Genomic DNA, 26220 nt, shown 5'->3' on the forward strand with positions numbered 1-26220 from the left:
TCTGTCACATGCAGGAGGTGCTGAGGAGAGAGAAGGGCTGCTCCTGGAACAATTCCACTGGACAAACTCCTTCATTGAGTGGGCAGTATTATTACCCACCATCTGCCCCCTTGCACATGCCCTGCAGTGATTGCAGTGGGTTGTGTTTACAAGTGCCAGGGCAGTATCTTCTCTTGTGTGTTCTTTTAGCAAATTGGAGGCCTCAGACAACAAAGCAAACACCAACTCAGGTCTTCAAAATCCTTGCTCCTCAGTGGCAATGGGTCTGTCAGGCCAGTAATCCCAGTGCTAAATGGAAAATAACTATCCTGTGATTTTATTTGGTAGACTGAAGCCGCTTCCCATCGGGGAACTGCACTGAGCTCCCAGGGCAGGGCCATTAGCCCCAGCACAGCCAGGGATGGGCAGCAACTGGGGAGGCTCTGAGAGACACCCAAAACATGTTTGGGATGACAGAGTGCACCAAAGTAGCTCAACCTTGCACTGCTTCTTGTTTTCAAAAATGTTCCAAGTATTTAAAACTTCATCTTCCTAACTGGAAAGAGGTGCTTGCTATTTTTAACAGGCAGCAGCAGGACACCAAATGTTGGGGGATCTCTAACAAGGGGTGTGTGACTGGGGAAAGCTCCAAATCCACAATGGGGCTGTCCCCTGTCCCCAGGCTCTGTCTGCACAGCTGTCACTGCATTGGTGTGGGTACAGCCCTTACACTTCTGTCTGCAAAAGCCATGGCAATGCATTTCTGCACTTCTGCACTGTCCAGGGTGAGCCTAGCAGTGACATTTTTTTCAACTGGGTCCCAAATGGCACATTTTGTATATCAGTATTTAGTGCCAGTCTATAATTAGAAGATAATTTTTTCCAGAGCTAATGAAAAGATGCCCTAGCAACCCCTGGATATGATCCCAAGTCCATTAATACAGCTCAAGTGATTCCATTTCATTTTATGTGGGACAGACCACAAAGTTTGAAGAGAGATGCTGCCAAGTATTTTCAAGCAGGAATATGCTGAAACTTGGTAAAAAAGGATGGAAGAATTCATCCTGTATCTGTCCCTGTTATATACAACTTGGAGAGAAACAGGAAAAATTAAATGAGTAATACCTCCTGAACTACGATGGCATTTTGATCGAAATAAGGCTAAGAAATAGCTCTGATGGAAAAATAAAGAAAAATATATTTCTATCACCATAACGAAGACTCAACCTGTTGTAATGATTCCTTAGTGCCAGCTGATAGAGGCAAAGATGGTGAGTGTAGCAATACAATGAGCTTTAGCTGCATTTTATCCCTGCATGCAGCCTGGATGGATTTCTGCCATGGTGTCCTGCTGAGACCATCAGTGACCATCAGCCACCAAGCACGAGGCTCCATTCCACACCCAGCATCTCCAAACCCAGATTCCACACCAGAATCAGCACCTCCCAGCACTCCACACCCAGCTGTCACCACAGAAGTACACTTGATTTGGCACGTGAGAGCACAGCTAAGGATGACCCACACGAAGGGAGTGCTACGAGGGATCTCAGAACAGCCCAACCTCACTGTACCCTGCCTGGCATGGGTGCAACACCATTCTGTGTGTGCCTTTCTGTTTGGATAATGTTCTTCAAAAGCAACTACAAGCCTATTAAACTGCACCAAAAAGCAGTTTAAAGAGCTGCCAGGATGAAAGCGGCTGCACTTCCAAATGGGGCTCAAGGTCTGGCACATGCCTGCTCATCAGAGATGCCCTCACCAGCACCTGAGCAAATGCCAGGAGAACATCACTTCGTTGAAAACTCAATTTTCACAGCAAAACAGCACAAATGGCCCATTTTCACTGAGCAACCTGTGTCTCTGGGATGAACACAGTGAGCAGAGCCCAGCAGAGCAGGAGGGGCTGGTGGCTGCCTCAGATTAATGCCATCCCAGTGCCCCAGTTCCCTGCCAGGTCCCAGCAGAGCCCTAAAAATGGAGTATGAGCTGTGGAAACACCACCTACCCCAAGCCAGGAATGCAGGCCCTGGAGCACAGTGTCCTCAGCTCCTGCCATGGCACAGTCACCAGGTTCCTGGGTTCATGAGCAAGGTGAGTCCTGCTCACAAAGCATCAAGTAAACAAAGAAATAACAATATAAATGCAATGAGGACCCACAGTGAAAGGCAAATGTGCCTTACATAGGCAATCTGAAAAGGTCACCAGAATGTTTGTGGCAAGGATACAAGTATTTTTTTACTCTGAACAATGAGACCAAAAGGTAGACAAGGAAACCACTGCGATACCACCCCAGGGAGTGAATAAATACTGCCCCAGACCATGAATTAGCTCCAAACCAATTGTGCTCTAATGAAATCCTCTACAATACAGCCACCAATTCACACACCTCAGCATCATCAGTAGAACAGGCTGTTAATTAATGTTTTTCTGGAACACTTTTAAAAGTTGAGCTCTCAAACTATCATTCCTCTCCTGCTCCCTCTGGACAGCCTTTACAAGGCAGATAAAAGAGGAACATCCTGTCCCCAACCACACAGCACTGGAGGAGATTTCAAAGACAAAGATCAATGCCTCATCTTCTGATTTTTGGCATGGATCTTATAATTCAGGGTTATTTCTCACGTGACAATTCTCAAAAGCACATTTTACTTATTTACAGAAAGACAGGAATTAACAACAACTCATGACATTTTTATTTTAATGAAATTTAAAAAGGCAGTTATTAGTTATACATACACACAACTGATTCTGTACTTGTTAGTCATAAATATAGAACATTCAGAAGTACAAAATACACTTTATCCACAGCACAATTTCACATCAATATGAAGAGTTTAAACAGATACGTAACCAAGTGCCTAACAATGACAGAAGCCCATTTTTGGAGTTGTTTCCCTTTTTTTTTCCTTTCCCTTTCTTTTTAAAAGACCATTAATCTACACAAAGTAATCAGTGCCACAGTCATCAGTTTCATGAAATGCACTCTGGTTTAGAGTAGGAGAAGTCTGACCTTTTAAAGACAATTAGATGCCATCACCTTTTCTTTGCTCCATTATCAGCAACAAGCCCAAGCCCACATTCTCTTCTTCTCACAGTTAACAACTGTGAAAAATGGGGCTCTGGCAAAAATCACCTGAAGCCAAACTTGAGCACTGCCAAGAAAAGTGAAAATATCTGAACTAGAAATTAGTCCACTCGATACCTTGCAAACAAAGAGCAACAGCAGTATGACACCAATAAGGCATTAATGACAAAATGGCTGTATTATTCTTGAAAAAAGAGTACACCTATGTATAAAAATATATGTCATAGCAATTGGGTAAATCCAACACTATTTAACACTGTGCCAAAAGTAATTAAGAGTTAAAAAGGCAGTTCTGCAAGAAGTATTTACAGTTTCATACTGTACTTCAAAAGAAAAGAAAAGGCAACAAAGCTACAAATGGAACTATCTGGTTAAAGCATCACTGTAGTACTGCCAGTAGCACTTGTACAAGTAATGTGATGGAGTCTTGGATTGTTCTGAATAAATGAATATAAATATTTTAGTATCTAAAACTGTCTCAGTCTACATGTCTGCTCCTTGAAATAACTCACCCAGACCATCACTATTTGCAGTTTCCTGCTCCATGACTTTAAAACCCAAAAGATTCAGTTTCAAGAAACACTGTGTTTGCAACAGTTCAATCAGAAATCTCAGCTTTATTTCCAGCTTAGAAAAAAACCCACAAAAGGAATGAGAAATCCACCACCTATGAAATTCTGGAAATTGGAAGCCAAAGTGCCAACAAAGCTACACTGAGAGCACGTAATAAAAACATCAGCATTCCCAATGCACCTTGTAACTGCAGCTACAGAGTAAGCTAAGTAAGGAAACACAAGATACAGCACAGCCAAGGCTACACAGCTCTGTCAGCCACAGCACTGGGGGCTCTTGGGGAGGAGCAGGCAGGAAGGACACAGAGGGGCAGGGCAGAGCCTCACCTGCAGCATGAGCAAAGCCTCTCTTGCAGCAAAGCCTGTCCTGCAGCAAAGCCTCACCTGCAGCATGAGCAAAGCCTCTCTTGCAGCAAAGCCTCTCTTGCAGCAAAGCCTGTCCTGCAGCATGAGCAAAGCCTCACCTGCAGCAGTTCTGCCTCAGAAGCACCAGACTGCCAAACTCAAGGATTGCTCCCTCCTCGTGGCTGGGAATGGCAGCCCAACACCTCCCAGCTGGGCTGGGGGAGATGGGGGGCCAGGAATGGCAGAGGAGCAGGGCAAGGGTGGAAATGCCAAGAGTAAAGAGCTGGCTTGGGATGGCACAACAGAAACAGCTGACAGGGAAGACCCAAAGCTGGCACTGCCCACACTGCCCTGGACAGAGCAGCCATCACCTTCCCCATGCAGGAAGGAGCCCACAAGGTGAGGAGCAGTCCATGCTCTGATCCCTCAGGTGTACTGACGTCAAAAAAAACAACAAGAAAAAGAGAAATGTGCTTAAATTTCTTCTAACAGTGCACTTTGAACTGCAAAACCAAAATCTGTACATGGGAAGCCTTCTTCAGTAGTAAAAAACCCACAGCACACTGAGGAAGTTATCATTGCTGATGTCAGGAGAAAGAAAATGACTTTTAAAACCTTATTTTTAAATTGAATTCAGGAAGTAAAATAAACTATAAATATACTCAGAGCAGTTTGCTGGGTAAAATAAAACACAGGAACAGCACTTTTTAGCTGAATTCATTATTCACTTTATGGAAAAATTTATAAAAACTTCAGAAGAACTGACATTTATCATGTCAAGCACCTTCTGTGGAGAGACACAAACTGCTCACCTACTGCTCCCTCCCTCATAGGCAGCCACTTTCAAAACCCTGCACAGACAATGAGCACCTCACTACTGGTGCAGCACCCAGACACCTCTTAGAGACACCAGTGAACTTTACAGCAGAACTTCCTTTGCCTCTCCAATTCCATGAGCAGTATGAGGGGAAAGGGGGATGGCTCCAAGAGAATAAATATCCATGTATTTAAAAGCAAAGTGCATAAGCACATGGCTTGCTCACCTAAGATGGTATTTCCAGACCTCTCGGGGAGAAGAGATAGGAAGATTTTTGTTTGTTCTCAGTGTGATTTGGTGAGGCAAGTGCAGACCAGGAGATCTGAGGCCTCTCCAGTACCTCATCTAGAGATATACAAAACTGTCCTAAAAATAAAAGACTCCCTAGCCCCACTTGCACATAGGGTAAGAGACTGGTCCCAGATTTAGTGACAGAAATAGAAAGGAGGACTCTTCCTAGCTACTGAACACGACATGCAGATCTGGGAGAAGGCTGGGACAGCCCCAGCAGTGCCAGCCCTGTCCCAGGCCAGGCTCACCTGAACCCTGCCTGGCCAGAGCAGGGCCTGCCTGCCCCCCAGGACCTCACCCCAAAATATGGACTGTGGTGATGAGCACCCTGTCCCCACTCAGACACACCCCACAGTTTGAGAGGGGCTATGAGAAGGCAGAGCTCAATCCTGTGGAGTCTAAGAATGGCTGCACACACTGAGATCTTCTGGATGGGGGCTGCTCTTCCCTGAATGTCCAAAAGCTGAGGGAAGCTGCCCCTTCCTCCTCTGCACCCAACCTCAGAGGTTATGAACAATCTGCATGCAGGAACTTGGGGCTTTGTGAGTGATTCTTTGTGCTCCCATTCCAGAAGAAATGATCAGGATAAAATCCTGACAATCCAACCTCTGTAACTCATCATGCACATGAAATACTGAACAAAAAGATTCCTACCACATGTCTCATGAAGATATATGGCAGGTGACTCGCCCAAGAGGAAGGTGATTAACTTACCTCTGTGGAAAAGCATACAGCATTCAGAGCAGTCAAGAGTCCTCAACAAACCTGGTATGCTGAAAATGCCATTTTTAACAGAACAGGGTTAACAGAAGCATTTGCTTGGGAATCCAAGCAAAAATTCAAGTTATCACTGTGTATGCAGTGGACAATAGTCCAATCAATATCTATTACCAACTCACTTTAAAAAAATTATGCACTACAAAAGCATCTCACTGCTTGCAGCAAATGAGCTTGAACAATTTCCTAGTAACAGGCCACCACCTTCCACAGTTAAAATGTGAGGTTTCACAGTATAAAAAGTACTTCACAGAAAGGAAATGCAGCTAATATAGAAAATGCAATCTCAATGTGTTTACAGTCATCTTTTAAGAGGCAATATTTTTGGGAAAGCAAGAACAATAATAATTAAAGCAGCCAGTGAGAAATGTACAAGGTTATAGGCCTCAATTCAGTGCAAAACCAGACTAATAGCTTATGTAAGTAAATGTTTGTTCTGAATAGAGAACCACCTGAATTAAAAGTAAGAACACCTATGTGAAGTGATGGAGACCCCCACGATATTCAAACCCTTCACATACATCATCAACCTTTCCAGTACACTCCAGAATGGACCCTTTGTAAAGGCAAAAGAAATCAGTACAGGAAATCACTTCATACAGCACAAGATATACATAAAGTACCAAAATGTACACACATTCAAGTTTAAGTTAGAAAAGGCAGAGCTGAATCTTCTGGTAGAGAGAGGCCTACATTATGTTGCTTAATCTCAACATTTAAAGTGACCTAAAACCTACAAGAACCAAAGAAAACAGAATATTGTGTCTGCTTCCAGAAACTTAAGCTTAAAGCAAGGCATCGAAATTGAGCGGTAGGCACTGTAATGAGACATGACCTTACCTTTTCTCTGTTAGTCTTTGTTATTTTGTTATCTATTGAAAAATTACCATTCAAAGGAAATATTATGCATCATTCACATTCAAATATTTGAGACTCAGAGATTTTTTTTTAAAAAAAACAAGCAAAATTTTTATCTCTGAGGTAGATGACAATAAAATAAAAAAAAAAATGGAGCTGTCAATGAACACTAACAAGTGCTGGAGCTCCTCTGTTGGCACTGGTGCACCCCAAGGAGGAGAGAGCAAGCCCTACACCACTATCTGAAATGTGAGAAATGTGTCTTCTGGTTTAGTAGCTTCTACAGAAATGCAACACAGAAAAAGCAGCGCCAAAATTACACTGAAATGGCCTTGGAGTAGAAGAACTTCCATTTCTGCTTTGCAAGCTACTCGGAAAATGGTGGAAACATGCCCAGGTCAGCAAAATCTTCAATGTTGTAATTGCCAGTACCCTGTGTGGGATCCCCAGGCATCGGCAGCATGTCCTGCACGATAAGGAAAAATCAAAGTGAGGTCTCACTTGCCAACACATTATCCAGACACAAACTGTTTCCTGTTCATCTTCCCAGTGTAAAACCAGAAAAGGCCAAGTTTACATAAATAAGGTGAAAACCAGACCTGTGCAGAGGGCTGGGCTAAGGTTTATGTGCTACTTATGGTTTGCTGGAGTGTTTCTGAACAAGAGGTGGAACTTAAGCAGGGCAGAAGTTTTGCTCTTTTGAAATAAAACACATTTTCCTCCCACACTGAAACAGCTCCTCTTGGAATGGGAGCTACACATGGAGAGAAGCAAACTCTCTGGTTTCACTGCATGGGGAGTGTGCAATATCTCACACACTGGAGCTGCAGCTGTGTCAGGATGGGTTTGGGCAAGGTCTCACTTCCCACCAGCACTCTCTAGGTGAACGCTGCTCTGTGGAACACTCAGGACTAACATCACCCCAGCTAACAAGGTGCCCAAGCAGCTTTCATGGATGTACAGAGGCAGGAACTTCTCAGGAGTAATGGGATTTCGTGGTAATTGCTCTCACGTGTCTTGAGCCAAGTGAGGTCTCTGCAGGAGGCTTCAAAAAACACTCAACCTTTCCTCTCAGCTGGAGACTGCAGCCACAGGGAGAAGATATCCCTTGCTGGGAAAACCAGAGTTTACACTTGCTTTTCCTGTCAGTCTGTACAATAATAAACTCTTACCACAAAGCCAAGTCTTGCCAGGGATGGCTCAGTATCCTCACAATAAAACAAAACCAAAAAGCAAGTAAGAAAGCTCAAGGGATCTGCTCTGTGAAAGAACTGAGAGCTGCTGCGTACTGGGAAGTTCCTCCAAAATAAAAACTGATTAAAATCCATCCAAAATCTTCATAGCATCCTTGCCAATGTGGTGAGAGAGACTCTGAACATAGCTAGCAGTGTCTGAGCTGCCAGGGTCACCTTCGTCTTCTGACCAAAACTTGGACTCTTTTTGATGTTTTCCCACACTATCTCCCAGCCAAGGGGAAGCTGTAGCTGCTCCCTCCTGTCTCCATTTCCATCTCTGAAGGCATTTCTGCTGCTGGGGCCTCTGTGGCCAAGTCTCCTCAGGCACAGATCCAGCAAGGTCTCCTCTTGAGTCTGCCTCTCTCCCTAAGCCCAGCTAACCCAGGGCTGGCTTTGGGCACAAGCCAGGCAACTTCTTGGAGGCCTTTAAACTCATCCAAGTTTCTTATCCCATCCAGCTATTTCCCTAATGTCCTCCAAACACATGGTCACCTCCAAAGCTCTGCAGATGAGCCCAGCTCTCCTTTTATCCCATGGTCTTCCTTTCCACTAATTTCATGAGAAGTTTGTTAAGAAACAAGCAAGACGCTGCTTGGAGCCCCATGTCTCTTCTGGCCATCAAACCGTGCTGCCATCAGCTCCACTGGAATTACCCTGAATATCCCCTTGGATAGCAATTAACCTCTGCTAACACAAAGAAATGCCACAGACCAATCTTGCCTGGGCCCTGGGCTAAGAGCACACAGACAGGCAGCTATTCCAGATGAAGGGCTGTTGTTTGATCTTGTGTGAAAGCAATGGTTCATCCACACAGGAATATTCTCACAGCTCTTCTGCAGCGTTCTTGCACACGAGCCCAGTCTTGCAGGTGGATTTACTTTCCAAAAGACAAGGAGGTGTCCCACTTCTAAACCTTGCTTGGGGCTTGAACTGTCTTTCCTGCATTTATCTGCATTGTTTTCTTGTAAACTGTCTTCTTCATCTAATTTAAAAACCAGTTATACAAGGACAGATATGTTATTTGTCAACTTATGAAGTCCTACTCCATAGTAGGACTATGCTATCTGTAGTCAAGACTCAGAATTATAGTTAATTAGATAGCTGAAGATGATTGTTTACCCCCTGTCTGATATCTGACTGGGTTTAACCTTAAAAAAATATTGTACACTATCGTCTGTGCATTATCAGACTCCTTTCCTGCTTAAAGTGTCAAAGAGAATGACAGTGATATCTAATTGAACTTGAGATGTCAGAGGCAGGCACCAGGATAAGAAAGACACTCCACTTGGGAATACTTCATGGGTTCACTGCAAAAGATGGAAGCCCAAAGTATAGGGTGCAAAGAGAATGGAAAGCAGCATTCTACATCAGCAAAGATGCTGCTGTGAGGCAGAAACACAAACCACTCCAATAGCTAAGGACAGCTGGGAGCAGTGCAGGGCTGTGGCAGCACAGAGCAGCAGGGAAGGGCTGCAGGCCCTGCTGCACCTGCTCCTCAAGGGCCACAGCTCTAACTCAGACTGAGAGGTGATGAGAGGGACCCTCACTGCTCACCTGGAACACCTCGGTCTGGTTGGGCTGTGGGTGGGAGTGCTGCTCGCTGCTCTGCTGGTTGTGGTGCTGGCTCTGCCACTGCGACCACACCTCGGACGGTCTGCCCTGGAACTGCCCGCTGCTCTGGCCACCTTCAGCTGCAAGAAAAGGCACAAGTCAGGGAGCAGCTCCTCCAAAACACCTGCCTGCTCTGGGGCAGCATCCGTCACTGCTGGATTTGCAAAGGAGCCTTGGAGAAAGGCCCTGGGTGGCACCAGCCCTGCCAGGAGGAAGCTGGAGGGAGTTCCAGCCCCAGAGCAAAGCTCAGGGCCATGGCTGCACAGCCAAGAACTGCCCAGGGCAAAATGCACAGTGAGCCAGGCACTGCAAGACAATTTTCAAGCATCCCCCATCATTTTTTAATCAATAATAAGGAGTATTTTTCATTTAACTTAAAAACCAAACTTCACCATCTGAATGCTGTTTCTCTTCAAAACACTGAATTCTTGTGGAGCAGTGGCTGCACAGTTTGGTACTCATCTAAGAAGCATGTAAGCAGATCCAGGATTTTTTTAAGCAGATGTAGAAACAGTATGATCAACAGACAACAGACTTGCTGATTAAATACAGGCATTGCTGGACTGTCCTGTCCTCCAGTGATACATCTGCAAAGGGATTTACTTAATATGCAATTCATAACAAATTATTATTCTGTCAATATGGTGATACTTTGCTAAAAGTCTCAGGCCATTTACATTTGACAGAGTAGCATGAATAGTAAGGCTTCATTGTAAATACACTTTAAATGATGATTTCAAGGAGATTAGTTTCTTCTAAATGGTCCACCAGAAAAAAAGCATCTTGCCACACATTAATTTGGTTACCTATTACACATACATTTTTAATGAGTACAGTAACACTTAATCTGGACTCATTTTACCCTGCATTCCTACAGACTGCCACTGAATTATAATATTTTTGCATAATTTTCCATTCCTTAGTTACAGTATCTCCTTCTAAGAACTAGCATTTTAGAAAGCTTGCCACCAGGCTTATGCTTTTCCTCCAAATAGTTCTTCCTCTTTTTTCTTGTTAATGTTCTTCTCTATAAGTGCTCCAGCTATTTTTGCCTGTTTCCCTCTTACAGCAGAGTATCAAGCTGTGCATGTCTGGTTCTTCCTGATCACCAGCATCCTCTGCCAAGGGTGCCAAATTTCCTGTGCCAAACTTCCACACCTGTGCTATGCCAAGACTTTGATAGCCAGGCTCAGTTATGTCAAATCAGCCACTACTCACAGTTATGACTTCAGAAAATACAGACACACATATTTAACCCAATCCCTTTGGCCACCAGCTAAGCCATGCAAAACAGATAAATGGAAGGTTTTACAGGAAAGTAAACAGGCTGCAGTGATGCATTTCTATCACATCCCAAGTAGATGATTACACTTCTTCCCTCACTGACATTACCACAACCAGTAATTCAGCTGACTCTAAAACCCCTGCAGACATTTCAAGAGCCAAAATAAAATTCATCTAAGTTCCCCTTTAAAAGCAAGCTGCAAGTTTGTTTTGTTTTACTTCCCCTCAGAACAACACATTGAAATTAAGTGAGTGAAGCAAATGATGCATCTTTTCAGCAGAGCAGCTCCTGCCAGCCGGCGCTCGAAGCCGCTCGTCCCCGTCAGGGCTGGGTTATTAATAGCACCCAAACTGATGTAGGTCACGAGATGTTTCTCATTAAGTGAAAGGGTTCTTGCCAAGTAGCTTAAGCCTGAAATACAAGGCTGTCTCATAAACAAATGTACAATGCCTGGTGGAAATGGAAATGGAGGGAGGAATAAGCTGTGTGGGAAGAGCTCCATCCCAATGTCCTTTTTCTAGGCACAGGTCTGTGCCAGGTCTGTTCCTCAGGGACAGGAGCACACAACACACACCAGCACACTGCCACCTGTGCCTTTTGGGATTGCACATTATAATCACCCTCGGACATTTTTCATGGAATCCATGATATATTTTACTCTTGATTATTCTTCTGGAGGAGCGCAGAAACTTGTCAAGGGGTTACCTACTGGGTCACGGTCTGAAAGCCACCAAATTAGCACATAATGGGAAAAGAAAACCATTTCAAAACATGGCACCTACTCTGATTAGGTTGGTAGCACTGGGGGTACAAAATAAGTCCCATTTTCAGCCAAACTACAACGTGCAATCTCAGTGCAAGGGGATACCACTATGACGAAGATAAAAAATGAAAAAAAAGCAAATTGAACCAGTTGACCACAATTGAGGAGGATGGTTACTAGTCATATAAACAAATTTTGAATCTTTCAAGACACAGTTTACTGGCGAAAAAAAAAGTTCCCTCCTACCATAAAATGACAATATTCTGAAGTGAGTTGGATGTGGAGGAGATGGAGCATGGAGAGAACAAGTCAGTTCTCTCTCTCTCTCTACTCGGCAGCAGAAAGAAAAACCCTTTCACAATGTGGGCTTCCTGACTGACCCACCAAAAGAACAACAAAAAACAATTTTTACTGATTACATATTGGAAGATGATTAACCATTAATAAAAGATGATAACCATTAATGAAGTCAATGGTTAATGCTGAAGAGTTTAATTTCTACATGCATTTCTGCGTTACACCATTTAAAACTCACCAAAGCCTGCCCCTCGGTTTGCTAAGCTGGAGTAGGCATTCCCACTTGGAGAAGAGGTGGCTGGGCTGGACAGGGGGCTGTAGGATGATGGGTCAGCTGGGTAGGTGTGACTTGTTCCAATGCCAAAGGGAGATGACTGAGCCTTGCCAGACTGAGATGGAATTTGCTGAGGAACAAAGTGTAAAAGAAGAAAAAAGTTTTATTGGGGAACAGCACAGCAGAATCACTTTTTACAACATAAAGCAAAGACTAAACAAACTTTGCGGATATCAACAGGAATGTTTCCCCTGTCTCAGCTGTATTTCACTTCTGTCCAAGCCAGGTTACTGCTGCAGAAGGAATACAACAGACTATAAACCAACACCTACAGCTCTCCTGCTGATTACCTCACAGGTACTCTGTATCACAGCTATTTGGAAAACCAGGATTTCTTTTACTGCTATTATGAGGATTAATCTCAAACTCAACAGGTATGAAGAGTTCATCTTTATTTTCCAGGTGTGTTGATTTTGCAGTGCCACAGTGAAATCAGTTATCTGCATGGACACATGCAGGTCTCAGATGACCACAGTCTCCAGTGCTTGGGACTAAAGGGCCAAAGAAGTTTCAAAGCTAATGAGCTGCTTTCTCTCCCTGCCTATGAAATACAGGCAGCAGTTACTTTGCCTTGTAAAGGGTGAATCACCAAGTCCTGGTAGAAGGGAAGAAACAGTCTAACACTGCTTTAATTGGGCAGCTAAGTTAATTCAGAGGGACTAAAATCCAGCTTACTGTCATTTCACCTACATAATGGTTCTGTCAGAGGATCTCCCAGAATGTTACACAAGTGGTTAAACACTGCAGAGGCTGCTTTGAGACATGTACAACTGGTGCACTGGGACTAAAGGGAGTGAAGTGTTCCCTCCAAAGTCATGGGGCACAGACAGAATCTGACTATAAACCATTTTCCACATGATGAGTAAGTCCAGCAGTCCCAAGAAAAACTCACTGCCTAACCAAGCCCACAAACAAAAACTGAAGGTGATTACATCTCTGGGTATCTGTAATGATGAGCACTGTTACTGGCAATCAATGCATGAAAAGGAAGCTGCTCTTCCCTGGAAGAGAGGGACAGGGAGCACAATGAAGCCCTCACAATCCCAGAGGGAAAGGTCAGTGACCTGCTACACTCCTCAGACACACACAGCTCCATGGGTTGGGCAGCATCCACGCAAGGGCACTGAGGAAGCTGGCAGAAGTGCCCACTGAGCCCCTTCCCATCACTCCTCAGCAGGAAAAAATCCTTCACCAAAAGGGCTGTCAAGAACAGGAAGAGGCTGCCCAAGGAAGAGACTGAGTCACCATCCCTGGAGGGGTTTAAAAGATGTGTAAATGTAGCACCTGGGGATGTGGGTTAGTGGTGAAATTGGGAGCAGTGGGTTAACGGTTGGACTTCACCATAAAGGTCTTTTCCAAACTTAATGATTCTATGACTTTTGGGCAAATGCAGGGGAGCTGGGGGAGCAAAAGAGATCCCAACAGGCATATAACATGTGGAAGATGCTATTAAGTCTTCAGTTCAGTTCCAAGCTAAGAAATTGTATACTTCTGAAGGTTTCCACAATGGCAGTGAGAGCTCAGCATGTCACTTTTGCAAGGCTTAGCTACATCTTACTTTATTTAGGATGCAGAATTAATTCCAATTTCCTTACACTCACATCCAAACTCGGTTGACTTGGACAGAATTTGTACAGTAAGAGGGATGAGTAATTTGTTTTAGTCATTTTCAGCACCATCCATATCATTTGAAGAAATGTTGTGACTGGATTTCATTAACCAGGTGTGACAGAGAACCATGACGCTCTGGGGGCTGGGAATAATCAGTGATTAATGTGTAAACAATTCACTTATTGGAAATTCATTTAGTGATCACTCCAGCATGCCATTCCAGCCTGCCAAACAATGAGAACTCAAGAGGGATTAAGAGCAGCATTATTAAGACCAAATTAATCTAATATTATTTGTCTTTTGATAGAGTTTTGAACCATTTTTAACAGTTACACAGAACAAGAGGTGATTTTTGGGCTAAAGCATAGTGCATCTGATGGAGGTATGTGCTGTTTCCTCCAGCACACAGCAGTGTGAGCTACACTGGGCAGTGCTGCAGTGCTAAGAGAAGGACACCAGGCTGAGCAGCCTCTGCTCCCAGTCCATGCCTGGGTTTGCACCTGCCCCTTCTGCCCACCCTGATAATGGTAGGTAACACTGCAAGGTGTTAGTTTAATAGTGGGTGCAAGGTCCTGGCCCAAACAGATTAAATTCACAGGTTTAATACTACAGCAGAAGATCTGTCCTTCTTCCTTCATCCAGTGCACACATAAAACAAATGCAGGACAAGAACTTCCAGTGGGGTTTGGGTCAGTGCAGCCCCTGCCACCTCAGTGACCACCACCCCAAACCAAGAGCAGTTACACACAGGTAACACAGGTACACACACAGGTGTGGCTCACCTCCGCCCCAACCACAAATTAATGACCCTGAAACCATAAATGGGTTTACTAACACTTCTGTAAAAAGCACAGAGATGCAAATCCTCAATGCCCATGGAAATAAAGGACTAGAATGAGTACCTGTCCTGGAAATGGAGGGCGGTTTCCCGTCCAGGCCACCTGGCCCTGGTTGAGCTGCCGCGATATCTGAGTCAGGTTCTGCCCCGTTGAGGACGAGGACTGGATGTCGTTCACACCAGGCACATGCACCACAGATGAACTAAGGGTTCAAACACACACAGAGCCTCATTTGTAGGGCCTGTTCCCAATGCACAGATTGTATCTCGGATAAAGAAATACTGACAATACATTAAAGATAATTATTCAATCTGTCTTGGTAAGAAAAATGAGTGAGAATCGTCACAAAAGTATGAAACGTACTGGCATTCTAAATGTCAGTCCTAATAGACACAGCAGGCAAAATTATTTTGAATTAGACTTCAGTAATCTCTTGGAAAGGGCTTCTAAGAATAAATACAGTCCCACACATGGTGCATACACACTTAGCCTCACACCACTTTAACATTTAATGCATTAAAAATCCGGCTTGCAGAGAGTACTGCAGGTACTTCATCACAAATTTGGGCTACAAGTCAACAGTATTTAAGCATTTCCTTAAATGCCATTCTAAATGAAGATGAGCACAAAAGATGATACTTATAAGACGCTTCCTTATTTGTTTCCTGCCTAGGAAATGAAGAATTATGTGCTACATATTAAAAATAAGGGCTTTTAATTCCATTTTTCACCAACTGATGCTAAAGAAGAACAGGCAGTTATATACCCAAGCAAAACAATAATCAAGACAGGAAGTTAAACTCATTTAGTAAATTTGGAACACTAATAATAATAAAAAATGTATTTTTAAGGAACTTTTTTATATGTTAGCTGTTTCCTACTTACTGAATTTCACTACAAAGAAATACCAGAAATTAATTATAAGAAAAATTATATATGAAGCAAGTGCTCCACTTCACCATTTTATTTTCATGGAAGTCTTGAGCAATGGAATCTACACAACTACACATTGTGACTGTACTTTTATATATAAAACCACATTTTTTTACATGTCATATATAAATGAATAGAAATGAAGACAGCACACAAAACCACTTTTGTGGATCCACTGAAACAGCTTGTTCTTTTCTCCAATCCCATCCCTATTGTTTATTTTCACAATCTTACAGAGAGAGAAGAACGCAGATTGGGAAAAGAAGTAAACAAGGCTGAGCAGAGAGAAAAGCAGGGATCTGAATCCTTGGAAAAGGCTGACAGAATCCCTCCCAGAGTGCAAGCAGAACGTGGCAGGCATGTGAATATGGGAGTTGTTATTCTGAATTTCTTACTGCCTAAAAGCAAAGTGTATGTTCAGAAATTCTTTGTAGAGTTTTCTAATTTCTAAAAAAAATCTGTTTTATTTTTATTTTGTACTATCACAGAGTCTCCAAAGAGGGAAATGTAGACCAGAAAGTTCATCTAAATCTGGCTGGAGCACACAGCAGCTGCTGGGGAGGGCTGGCCCTACTGCCAACACCTCTCAGCTGGCCTGGCAAGCCCCATCACCTAAGGAGCTTGGGCTGTATCTGGAACTGCACTTTGAAAGCAGATTTCTGCAGAGCAGTGCCTAGAGGCTGCTCAGGCCCAGTGACTGAATGTACCAGGCTGGAGATTATACAGAGGACAGTGCACTGAGGGTGGAAGTGCTGGCAGAAATGCAAGCCATTACTTGGTGTAACAGAATAGCAGTAGGAGAAAGGCTACAGTTAAACATCAGGAATTAGCAAAGGAAATGAACAGAACACAAGCCAAACCCCCAGATGGCAAGTCAGTCACCCAGTAATACACAATATCCAATTAAAAGACATTTTAATTTACTCTCATATCTCTCCAGGTTATACTTGATTTTAATTTGACAAAACACACTCACAGGGATCTTACTTCTCTTCAGTGAGATTATTAGCAATTATGACTTTAGGAGCACATTGATTTAAATAAAATCAGTGTTTGCCAATGTTTTCCAGTTCGAGGAACTGGCAGGTTCTGAGTGGCTGCTCCTTCAGTTTCACAGCCTTGGCTGGCTTGAACAGGAGAATGGAACTCCAGTAAGACAGTGGTGATATCACAAGGCACTAAAGTCAACATGATTGCTGTTACCACACTCTCCAAAAGCAACTGGAACCTGTACTGCCAGCTGGTAGGCAATGACACACACTTAGAGGAACTCAAAAATGCCTTGGGACATTCCAGACCACCACCTTACATTTATTTGGAAGCTGCCTTAGAAAAGTATTGATGCCCCTGTCCCAGTCCATGGACCTGGGACCATGGATGCAGCATCCTTCTGTTCCCTTTAGTACCCACATCAATGTCCTTCAGCAGAAGCAGAGACAGCTGAAGTGCAAAACAAATCTTTGCACCCTCCCAGCTTGGTTGAATGCTCCTCAGATCTCTGACCCTGTCCTGTCACCTGTCAGAGTTATTTCCCTTCAGAAATTGTTGCTGCTCCTTAGCTTTTTTCCAATTACAATATCACAGCAAAAAGCACCTACTTACCAGCCAATATTTTTAAGAGAGATACCCAAATCATCTCAGCTTGTAAGCCCAGCCAAAATGGTGAAAGATCACCAGCAGTGAAGTGCACACAAAGTAAAATTCATTCATGTAAAGGAAGCTCTTGCACCTTGGGCTGGTTTTGTTTCCACAGGGGGACTGCAGGGGACAGTTCCCCTCGCAGACAGGGACTGACACATTTAAGACCTTCACCAAATACCTGAAAGTCTTTCCCGAGTGTCCTGGCTGAAATGGGCTTCCCTGGGAGTAAAGCTGCTGGTTCCCTGCTGTGGATGCAGAGGCCATCATTTTTTTATCTGCTGCAAGAGAAAAACACATCACAGAAAAATAATTAATTTAGGGGGTGAGATAAATGAAAGAAAAAATATTTGAAGACAATTGCAATGTATGCTTTTTTCCCTTCTTCAAGCTTCATGAAGAAGCCCTGTGGAACACATTAGCTTCAATGCCTGGTGGCACTGCCTGCTGATGTTGGGGTGACAACCTGCAGCCCCACCTGCATCCCAGGTGACACTTTGCTCCCGAGTGTCACAAGACCTGCACACCTGAGCTGAGGCAAGGCAAAACACAGGTCTGTTGTGGAATCTGCTGTCCTCATGTGGCTAGGGGGAACCATGAAATAGGATGGGGAACTATGAAGTAGGACAGAAGTACCCCAGAGGGGTGGAAGACAAATGAGTGTAGTGAATAAATTGCACAAAGAGATGCCATTAACTTTTACAGTTTACCCTTGAAGTGGCAACTGGAGATCAATCTCTAACTGAATGAAACAAGATTGGGTGAACAGCACCATTTGGTCCCTTAATTTAATTTTCTGGTACTGGATAAGTCCAAAGCTCAGGAAAATCTCACTACTGCTTCCCTTAAAATAATTTACAGGTCTGCTACACCACCCTTTATTCACCTTCTCCATCTCCCCTCCAAGTGCAACTCACTGATGGTTTTGCACCCATACGCTGCCAGGTACTTGACAGGCCTAGAAATCAAGTCTGCCCCCTCATTTTCCCCTTTGCTCTTTCCAGATTCCCACTCATTTCACAAGATGCTTTCTTGGACAAAAGGCCCACTCAACTCACAAGTAACAGAAGTAATTTTTAGGTGTTTAAATTTTTTTAAGCTTTCCCCAGCTTTTAGAGACCTCCTGAGTGTGACTCACCAAAGGCCTCCAACACACAGCAGCTCTTCCCTGTTACCTAAGTTGTTCTTACATTATGTTCCTAACAAGAACCTAAGCTTGCCTCTCAAAAGAAAAATGTCACCTCAAATTCCCTCACAGGAGCCTTGGAGAGTGGATGCCACTGATGCAGGCTAGCATTGCTTGTCTTTGTCATGTAGAAATCTCTAGAAATTCCTCCCTGGCTACCTACTGCCCAGCACAGAAACCAAGGCTGGGTTGCAAAACTGTGCTCTCATATTTAAAAACAACAACAGGGAGAAATGGGGACAAGATGTGGAGTAGGTTGTGCATATAGCAGGAAGAATTGAGAATGGATTGATATATCTCTGATAAGAAGGACAGATGAGTTTTTCTTTTTCTGCAGTAATGTCATTCTTGCATGAGAGAGATGCCCCATTTTCTAAGGCCACCCTTTGCAGGGAAACCAAACTCTCAGGGCTGGAAGAGACTGAGCCAAAATCCTGCGGGTGCTTTAGATATTTGAGAACAACTCACCAGAAAAATTGAGAGTGCCCCAAATGAACTGGAATTCCTCAAGTGGAGCAGAGTTGCCATGGCAGCTACCAGGGTCTGTGCCACAGGATGAGGCCAAGACAAAGGGAACAGCTAAACTAATAGCAAGCAGCTAATTCTCCTTCCTGAGTTACCCTGAATGCCCTTTAGCCTCTGAATCTGGCCCACATCTCTCCCAGCTGTATTCCTACCCAGGATTTTTCACACAATTCTCTGCTCTCACCTTTGCTACAGCATTGACTTTATTTGGTTGTTTTTTTGGTGAATTTTACCTGTTTCTCTCTAAACTCCACTGGTCAATGATGTCCATTCCCCCAGCAGGACGAGTATCTCCAACATTTCTGCCTCTTAACTGAATCCCTCTCTAAGAACTGCATCATCCCATGCTTCAAAACACTTGCACGAATTGGTGAAGCCAGGCTTCCTCTCCCAACCTTTGGGTTTTTAATGAAATTTTAATAGCAGCACTCTCCCTGTGGCAGCCCATGTTCTTACAGGACAAGATCAGGTATCAACATAAGGCAAATGTCTGGCAGGCAGCACACAGGCTTGTCAATATTGGTTTTGGACTGGGAACCATCCTTTATCATTCAGAGGAGACCTTGATCACAGCTCCCATGAGAAATTCAGAGAGGCAGAACGTCCCAAAAAAAGCACAGCCTGTAAATTGATAAGAATGAAAGGAGAAATGGCATTTCCAAGAACATAACCTCCCAGCTACCTCACAGCTTGTGACACCCTTAACCCTAACCCCTCCCCACAAACAGCTGAGAGCTGCCTGAAGAGGAGCCAGTAAGGCAGCCAAAAAGCAAGATGTTCTTGCTTGGAAAAACATATTCTGGTGTTTAGGTTGCAGTCTTGCTACCTTCTAATGGACCCCTTTTATGGCCCCAGCTGTTGACTCCGCTGTTCAAGCAAACAGAGAAGGATGAACAGGAATAGCAGAGCAGTCCTAGCAACAGGAGGACAGAGTATCAAGTATATATTGCAATTACAATGTCTTCTCCAACTGAAAAAGCCAATCCAGACATAAGAAACCAACAGCGAGGTCACCTTCCAACACCCCTGCAGTCAAACCCTGTGGGCTGTTTCCTCCCTGCACTGCATGACACTTGCACATTGATTTATTTAAAACAAATGTAAAAATTCCTCTTTTTCAGTGAGGACAGTTAAGAACAATAAACAATCAATGAGCTCTTCCAGAAGCCATGGCATTGGCTGGTTTCCTGCAGATATATTTCAGATGATGCCTTCAGCTGCCAGTCTTAGTGGTTTCTGTCTGTTAGGGCACCAGGCAGCACAGGCTGGGGCTGCTTTGGGACAGCTCCATCTGTCTGACTGACAATTTGACTGTTACCTCTTACAACAGGCTGGAAAACCCTTTGGTGAGGGAACCAGTAAGGACTCTGTCCTCACAGCAATTTCCAAGAAATATAGAACAACAAATTGTTCCTGAGACTCCTAGCAATCTTAAAAGACCTTGCTGAAAATTTTAAAAGTTGTGGGAAAAAGAGGAAGGACTCCTCACAACCAGGTAGCATGGCTGGAGATGCCTCAACTAACCAGAGAACAATTATATTGCTGGCAGCGTGACTCTGAAAACATTGATAGAAAAGCTGGTGATTTGATAAAGAACTGCAGTCTGTCTTAAGACTATATGGTAACTTTCTTGTCCCTTTTTAGAGAAATATTTCCTAATTTAGAGAAATAAATTTACATATGCTGTTTAGGAAAGAAAATAAACACAGAAATTAAATTTTCTGCTCCTGTATTTAACATCTAGGAGCACTGCCTAAGGTGTCCCTGTGAAATGAAAAGAGAATCAAAACCAGGCAGCTCTGGTGACAGTAAAGCCATCCTTCCCTCTTTGAATTTACTCCCTCATCTTTAGGGAAAACAGCAACTAATGACAATTGCTAGGAAAGGTCCCAAAGACTGATGCTGCTTAGAAAATTCTCTGCCATGCAGCAGTTTCTCTTTATTCTCTTGAAGCTGTGCTCTACACCATGTAACCAAGCTTATCACAGAGTATAATAAATTAAACATCAGGGACATTCACTTACAAGCAGTTATTCCAGCAAACATCTCAGCAAATCTAGGATCTCTCTCTTGGGAGAAGATAGCATCAGGCTTTTCCACAGACTTTCCACCCTCATGAACATTAGCTGGTATACTTGGAACAGGCACCTGTTGAGATACAGAGAGGAAGGTGATACCCTCTGCTGTATTTGACAAAAAGCAATTCAGGGACAGTCACAATGTACTTTTAGTTCTGCTGAAATGTGCTGTTGTTTTACATCTTAAATGACCAGAGGCACAAAAATAAAAATCTGAGCAATTTCACCTGAGATAAGTCATAGGATGACAGCCCATCTCTTTGATGTACTTCGAGTTCTGCTTGCTGTTGCTGAAGTTGTCTGCAAGGGAGACAAAATGACTTTCTTACAAAAACCAATTAAGATACAAAAAGGAATAGTCATGGTCTCCTATTTTACACTCCCAGTGAAATGTGTCTCAGGTGATTTACTAAATCCTTTCCTGTGAGATCCATCTGTTTTTACAGCTTTCTCATTGAGAAATCCTGCACCATAGGAATGCAACATGGCACAGGAAAAGTTTTGCTGTGATAGCACTGAAGTGGAGGTGGGTAAGTAATGGAGGATGGAACACAATCTCCTTCTAAAGGATTTAAAAATTCACTGTTCTTAATTCCTTGTCTTCCTCATGTTAATGATGAACACAGCAGACCCCCTCTCTGATTCTACTGAAGGAAACATTAAGCTTGCTCTCCAGGAAGATGCTTAATGACAGAACACCTCAGCAGCTGGGAAGTTATCCAGGTGTTCTGCACCTCTGATTAACAGTTGCTTTCTGTTGCTTGGTCACAACAAACAAAAAAACTTCTGGCCTGGAGATGCACAGGTTGAACACATCTTTGTGAGGCTCTTGGCTCAGTTAGCAAAGGTACAAAACCCAAAATTATGCTAGAGCTCAGAGATTACAACAGGATTGGACTTAAACTGACAACATACTTGGATTTGATACTTGTAAATGATCCTTGACAGTGCTCACAGTTTGTGTATGTTTCTGGCTTCCTTCTGAAGGAAAAAACTACCAAAACCCAAAAAGGAATTACACACCATGCATGCCTTTCCCCAGAGAGATGATGCTTGGGCAGGCAGGAATAGATGAGATTTGGCAAAACAGCAGGATCATGGAATTGAAATTCTGGAAAATTACAATGTATTTTTAGCCACAGGTTAAAATTTTAGATTTTCATCCAAATCTTCTTTTAAATTTTGAAATAGATTCAAATGCCAAGGGACTGAGAGACAAACTTGCAAAGTCAAATGACAAATTAGACACAAACTCGTGGAAACTTGAGGAATCACTCAAACAAGCCACTGAAGTAAGTAACACATTTTACTATCCCTTGAAGCTTTTCCAGGAGACACTTTGGTCAGTTTTTATGCTCCATGGCAAAAATCTGAGTCCTGCAACAAACAGCAGGTCGGAGTAAGTGGCCAGAAGCCTTCTGCAAGCCTTACAGTGTGAGAACACATAATACAGGGAATGATTGTCCTAGCAGTAACATGCAAAAAAAGGCAGTCCCCCAAACCATTAGAGGATTTTCCCTATTATTTTAGCAAACAGAAAATTCCTAAAAATTACCTCCGGAATGCAAAGGCATTCTTTGTTCACAAGCAGAAAATGCAAACTTCTCCAACAGAACTACAGGAGGCAATTGAATCGTGGGGAATCTATGGGGAAGTTTCTAAAACCCACCCCGTGGACAATAAACACCCATTAAACCCCGTCGTTAACGTGAAAGCTAATTACACTCTTTCATTTGTTTTTATTACCACCAACTCGGTGCATGTGTCAATAAACAGCACATTAGGCTCTCCTCTGTTCCTTATAAAGAATGTTTTCTTGATTCAGCCATATACATACAAATGAGCCAAACCAAACAGCACACACTCACTCGTTATTTGTTTTGTAGGCACTTCTCTAACTTAGTGCTCCTTCTCCCCTCTCTATCTTTCATCTCTAATACTCATTAAGCTGCACTACAATATAAACACCACACTGTGCTAACAGCACTGAACTTTCGGAACAACCACCCAAAATCCATTTCCTATAAAAACCAAATAGTTGGGTGTATCTTTACCAAACCCTGTGCAAGCTACACTGCACTTAATTAGGACTGAAATGCAAAGCCAGGGTAGCATCTTCTGTTGTTGTTGGCTGCTACTGCATAAATAGTTTAAATGGTGCTTGAAACTTTAAGAAAATGTGCAGCAATTCATGGAGCAATCAACCAGGGAGAGCTCAGTGCTGCTGCTGGGGCTGCTTCAGACCCTGCCATCCTACCAGCCCTTCTGACAGCCAGCAGAACAGGCTGAACAGCAGACAGGACAGGCAGGTCCCTTCAGCCACCCAACTGCTGGACAGTAAAAATGAAACACAACAAGGGATTATCATCACTTTGGGCAAAACTCAAAGTTGCCCTCTAACTGTGAACCCAAAATTTGTCCTTGGTTTCACTTTCAGTTTCAGGGGTCCAAGCAGTAAATGAAGAATTTCTTGGCTCTACAGTTTACCCAAGACAGCAAGTGAGGCACTGATTGGGTCAGCAGTGGATTCTGTCTGTACTGACCCACAGGTTCAGTATGAAACTGGGAAAACCCTTGGCTTGGATAAGAATGGTTCAGCAAATCTGAAGACTTTGACAGTTACTTCAAATCTACTTTAGTAAATACACATGGAGGAAAAAGGAAGACAGCGTGGAAGATCTCCTGACATTCGAGAGGATGTTAAGCTCTCTCTATGAAAACTGAAGTCACTGGTTCCCTTTCCAGGCATCAGAGGAAATAAAAATGATTTGAACTTTAAAATTAACAGGCTCTTTGGTGGGAGTGAAACAACAATCCTGCATCCTTACCAAGCTATTTTTATGTAATACAGGCACATGTGTTTCCTGCATCTGGTTTGGACAAAAGCAGAGTAGTAAAAGCCTTGGGGCTGTGGTTGTAAAATCTTCTTTCAGAAATTCCCAGTATGTCCCTCTTCTAGCCTAGAGCTTCAACTCAGCCCTGGGAAGGCTCTAACAGCAGTGTCAGACAGACCACAGATGACACCAGAGCGCGAGAAAGTCTTTACCACCACCACCACCACCAACTGCAATTTTATCAGCATTGCTGATCTCTTTAGTGTTTTGGCCCAGGAGAAGCCAGAGCAGAAAGCATCTCTCCCACAGGCTGATTCATCCAGCAGTGACCTGGGCCAGCTCACTCCAACACAACAAATCCTGAGACTCAGGGCAACCACAGGACTCATAAATTCACACAGTGCAGCACAGGACTTGTGGCTTCCAAAAATGAAACATCAGATATTCCACACAGCCCACAAAAATACATCTCTTCCTTATTTTGATGTATATACATATCAATATATATATATATATATATATATATATATATATATATATATATACATATAAGACCTTTATATAACCTGTCGCCACAACATTATTTGATTCAAACACTGCTCTGTCTGTATAATAAATAAATACTGATAACAATTATTTTTTCTCTTTGGAAATCAAATAGTCCCAACTACACAGGAAGACGTGGTCAAACAGGGGACTCTTCTTCACAGCCCAGCACAGCACAAATGTGAAACGTTAAATGCTTCATTTCTCCAGGAAGTTTCTCTTGGATGACTACACCCAAGTGAAACTGAGAGAAGTTTTCTTTTCTTTTTTTTTTTTTTGCAAAGAACTAAGTGAACATTTGAACCTAATTATTTCCTTATCCTTCTGTACCAAAAGCAAGTTTGGACATTTCACTGTGTGAAGCTCCAAAGGAGTATCTTTTTTTTTAAAAAAGGGGAAAAAAAGAAAGAAAGAAAGAAAAAAGAAACAGAACAACCAAACTAAGCCAAAAAATACCAGTAAAAATCAATGAATCCCGGCACAACTGGAATCACCACTGCCCTCTACAGTCTTTTGGGAAAATGCTGTTCACTGACCAGCTTAAGCTATTCCATTAACAACACACAGATCAGTTAAAAACTGACTTAAACCCCCTTTTTTTGGCTACATTGTCCTTATGATTTCATGCTGAATTTTTAACCACTTCAAGCCTGTTCTTTATGGGGCTGCCTAGGTTACCACCGTGATAGGCATATCAAATCTGTCTCCGTGGCCTCAGCTGGGCAGAGCAAGGCATGCCTGCCTGGTCTCCATGGGAAGCACCTTCCAGGACACAGAGCACCTTCCAGGTCCATGTAAGGATGGCCACACACAGCAGGGCTGGTGCCAAACCACCAGTCCCAGCAGCAGCTTAATGAGCAGCTGGAAATCACAGCTACACCATGACGTACAACTCTTCAGGGCAGCTAGGAAATCAGAAATCAAAACATGACCCCAAATGTGGGGGGAAAAAAATAGCCAGAAACAGGCAGGAACTGCTGTACTTTACAGTAAGTCCTCTTTGGAAATCTGAGAGCTGGGAGAGAATAAGGGGAAAACCAAAACCAGTCTAATAATGCATTCTTTCTACTATTCAAAAGCAGGAGTATAATGGGCTGTATCTTGCCCATTTCAGAACATTTTCAACATGACAGGAAAGAGGGAACATCCTCTGTCAAAGTAGCAGCAGGCAGCTTCCATATTAGGTCAGCATTTCTGGGTTGTTATTCAAAGCTAGCAAGAGAGATGGAAGCAGAGCCAGGAGCTGGCACAGTGCTATTCATCACAGGGAGGGCTGTGGTGCCAAGCTCAACTGTACAGGGCAGGCTCACAAAAAGCATTCCCAGAGTCAACACAACATAAGCCTCCAGCCCCACTTTTTCATCCGTGGCCTCCTGGGAACAAAGCACAATTAAGCCAGCCTGGGACAAACCTCAGAAGATGTTTTTTACTTTGCAGGCCTGTTTTTGCATATACAAATTATTTGAAAAAGTATTATGGGACAGCAGAAATGTGGAAATAGCTATTTTGATGCACAGTGCAGACAAGCTGTCTGATCTCAAAACACATTTGCCTGTTTTCAATGAGCTTAACTATTCAGTTTAAACCCAACTTTTTGGGTATGCAGAAAAACAAAAAGAGGAAAACAATTGTGATGCTGGGTTTCATGGAAGTGAATGCACAGCTCTTCCAGTCCAGGTATGAGCCAAGGCCAAAGAAGCAAGACAAGGAATGCCCAGAGGCACTTGCAAACCCCAGTGCCAAAGCCCCAGGGGTTTGGTTCTGCAGTGGAGCTCTCAGCA

General features: G+C 43.3%; 1 protein-coding gene across 3 annotated transcripts in view; it reads right to left on the reverse strand.

Annotated features, from left to right (window-relative positions):
• Positions 1–2649: 2649 nt before the first annotated feature.
• The window catches only part of ARNT2 (aryl hydrocarbon receptor nuclear translocator 2), a 96376-nt gene continuing 72805 nt past the window's right edge, over positions 2650–26220 (reverse strand). For all 3 annotated transcript variants that reach the window (XM_058033300.1, XM_058033298.1, XM_058033299.1), the window contains 7 exons: positions 21287–21359; positions 21006–21129; positions 17452–17551; positions 14763–14901; positions 12154–12319; positions 9514–9650; positions 2650–7190 (listed from right to left, as the gene is read on the reverse strand). In XM_058033300.1, coding sequence (XP_057889283.1) covers positions 7092–7190; positions 9514–9650; positions 12154–12319; positions 14763–14901; positions 17452–17551; positions 21006–21129; positions 21287–21359 — 838 coding nt within the window. In that variant the 3' untranslated portion in view covers positions 2650–7091. The remainder of the gene's footprint in view (positions 7191–9513; positions 9651–12153; positions 12320–14762; positions 14902–17451; positions 17552–21005; positions 21130–21286; positions 21360–26220) is intronic.

The sequence above is a fragment of the Melospiza georgiana genome, chromosome 13, assembly GCF_028018845.1.
Source record: "Melospiza georgiana isolate bMelGeo1 chromosome 13, bMelGeo1.pri, whole genome shotgun sequence".
NCBI lineage: Eukaryota > Metazoa > Chordata > Aves > Passeriformes > Passerellidae > Melospiza > Melospiza georgiana.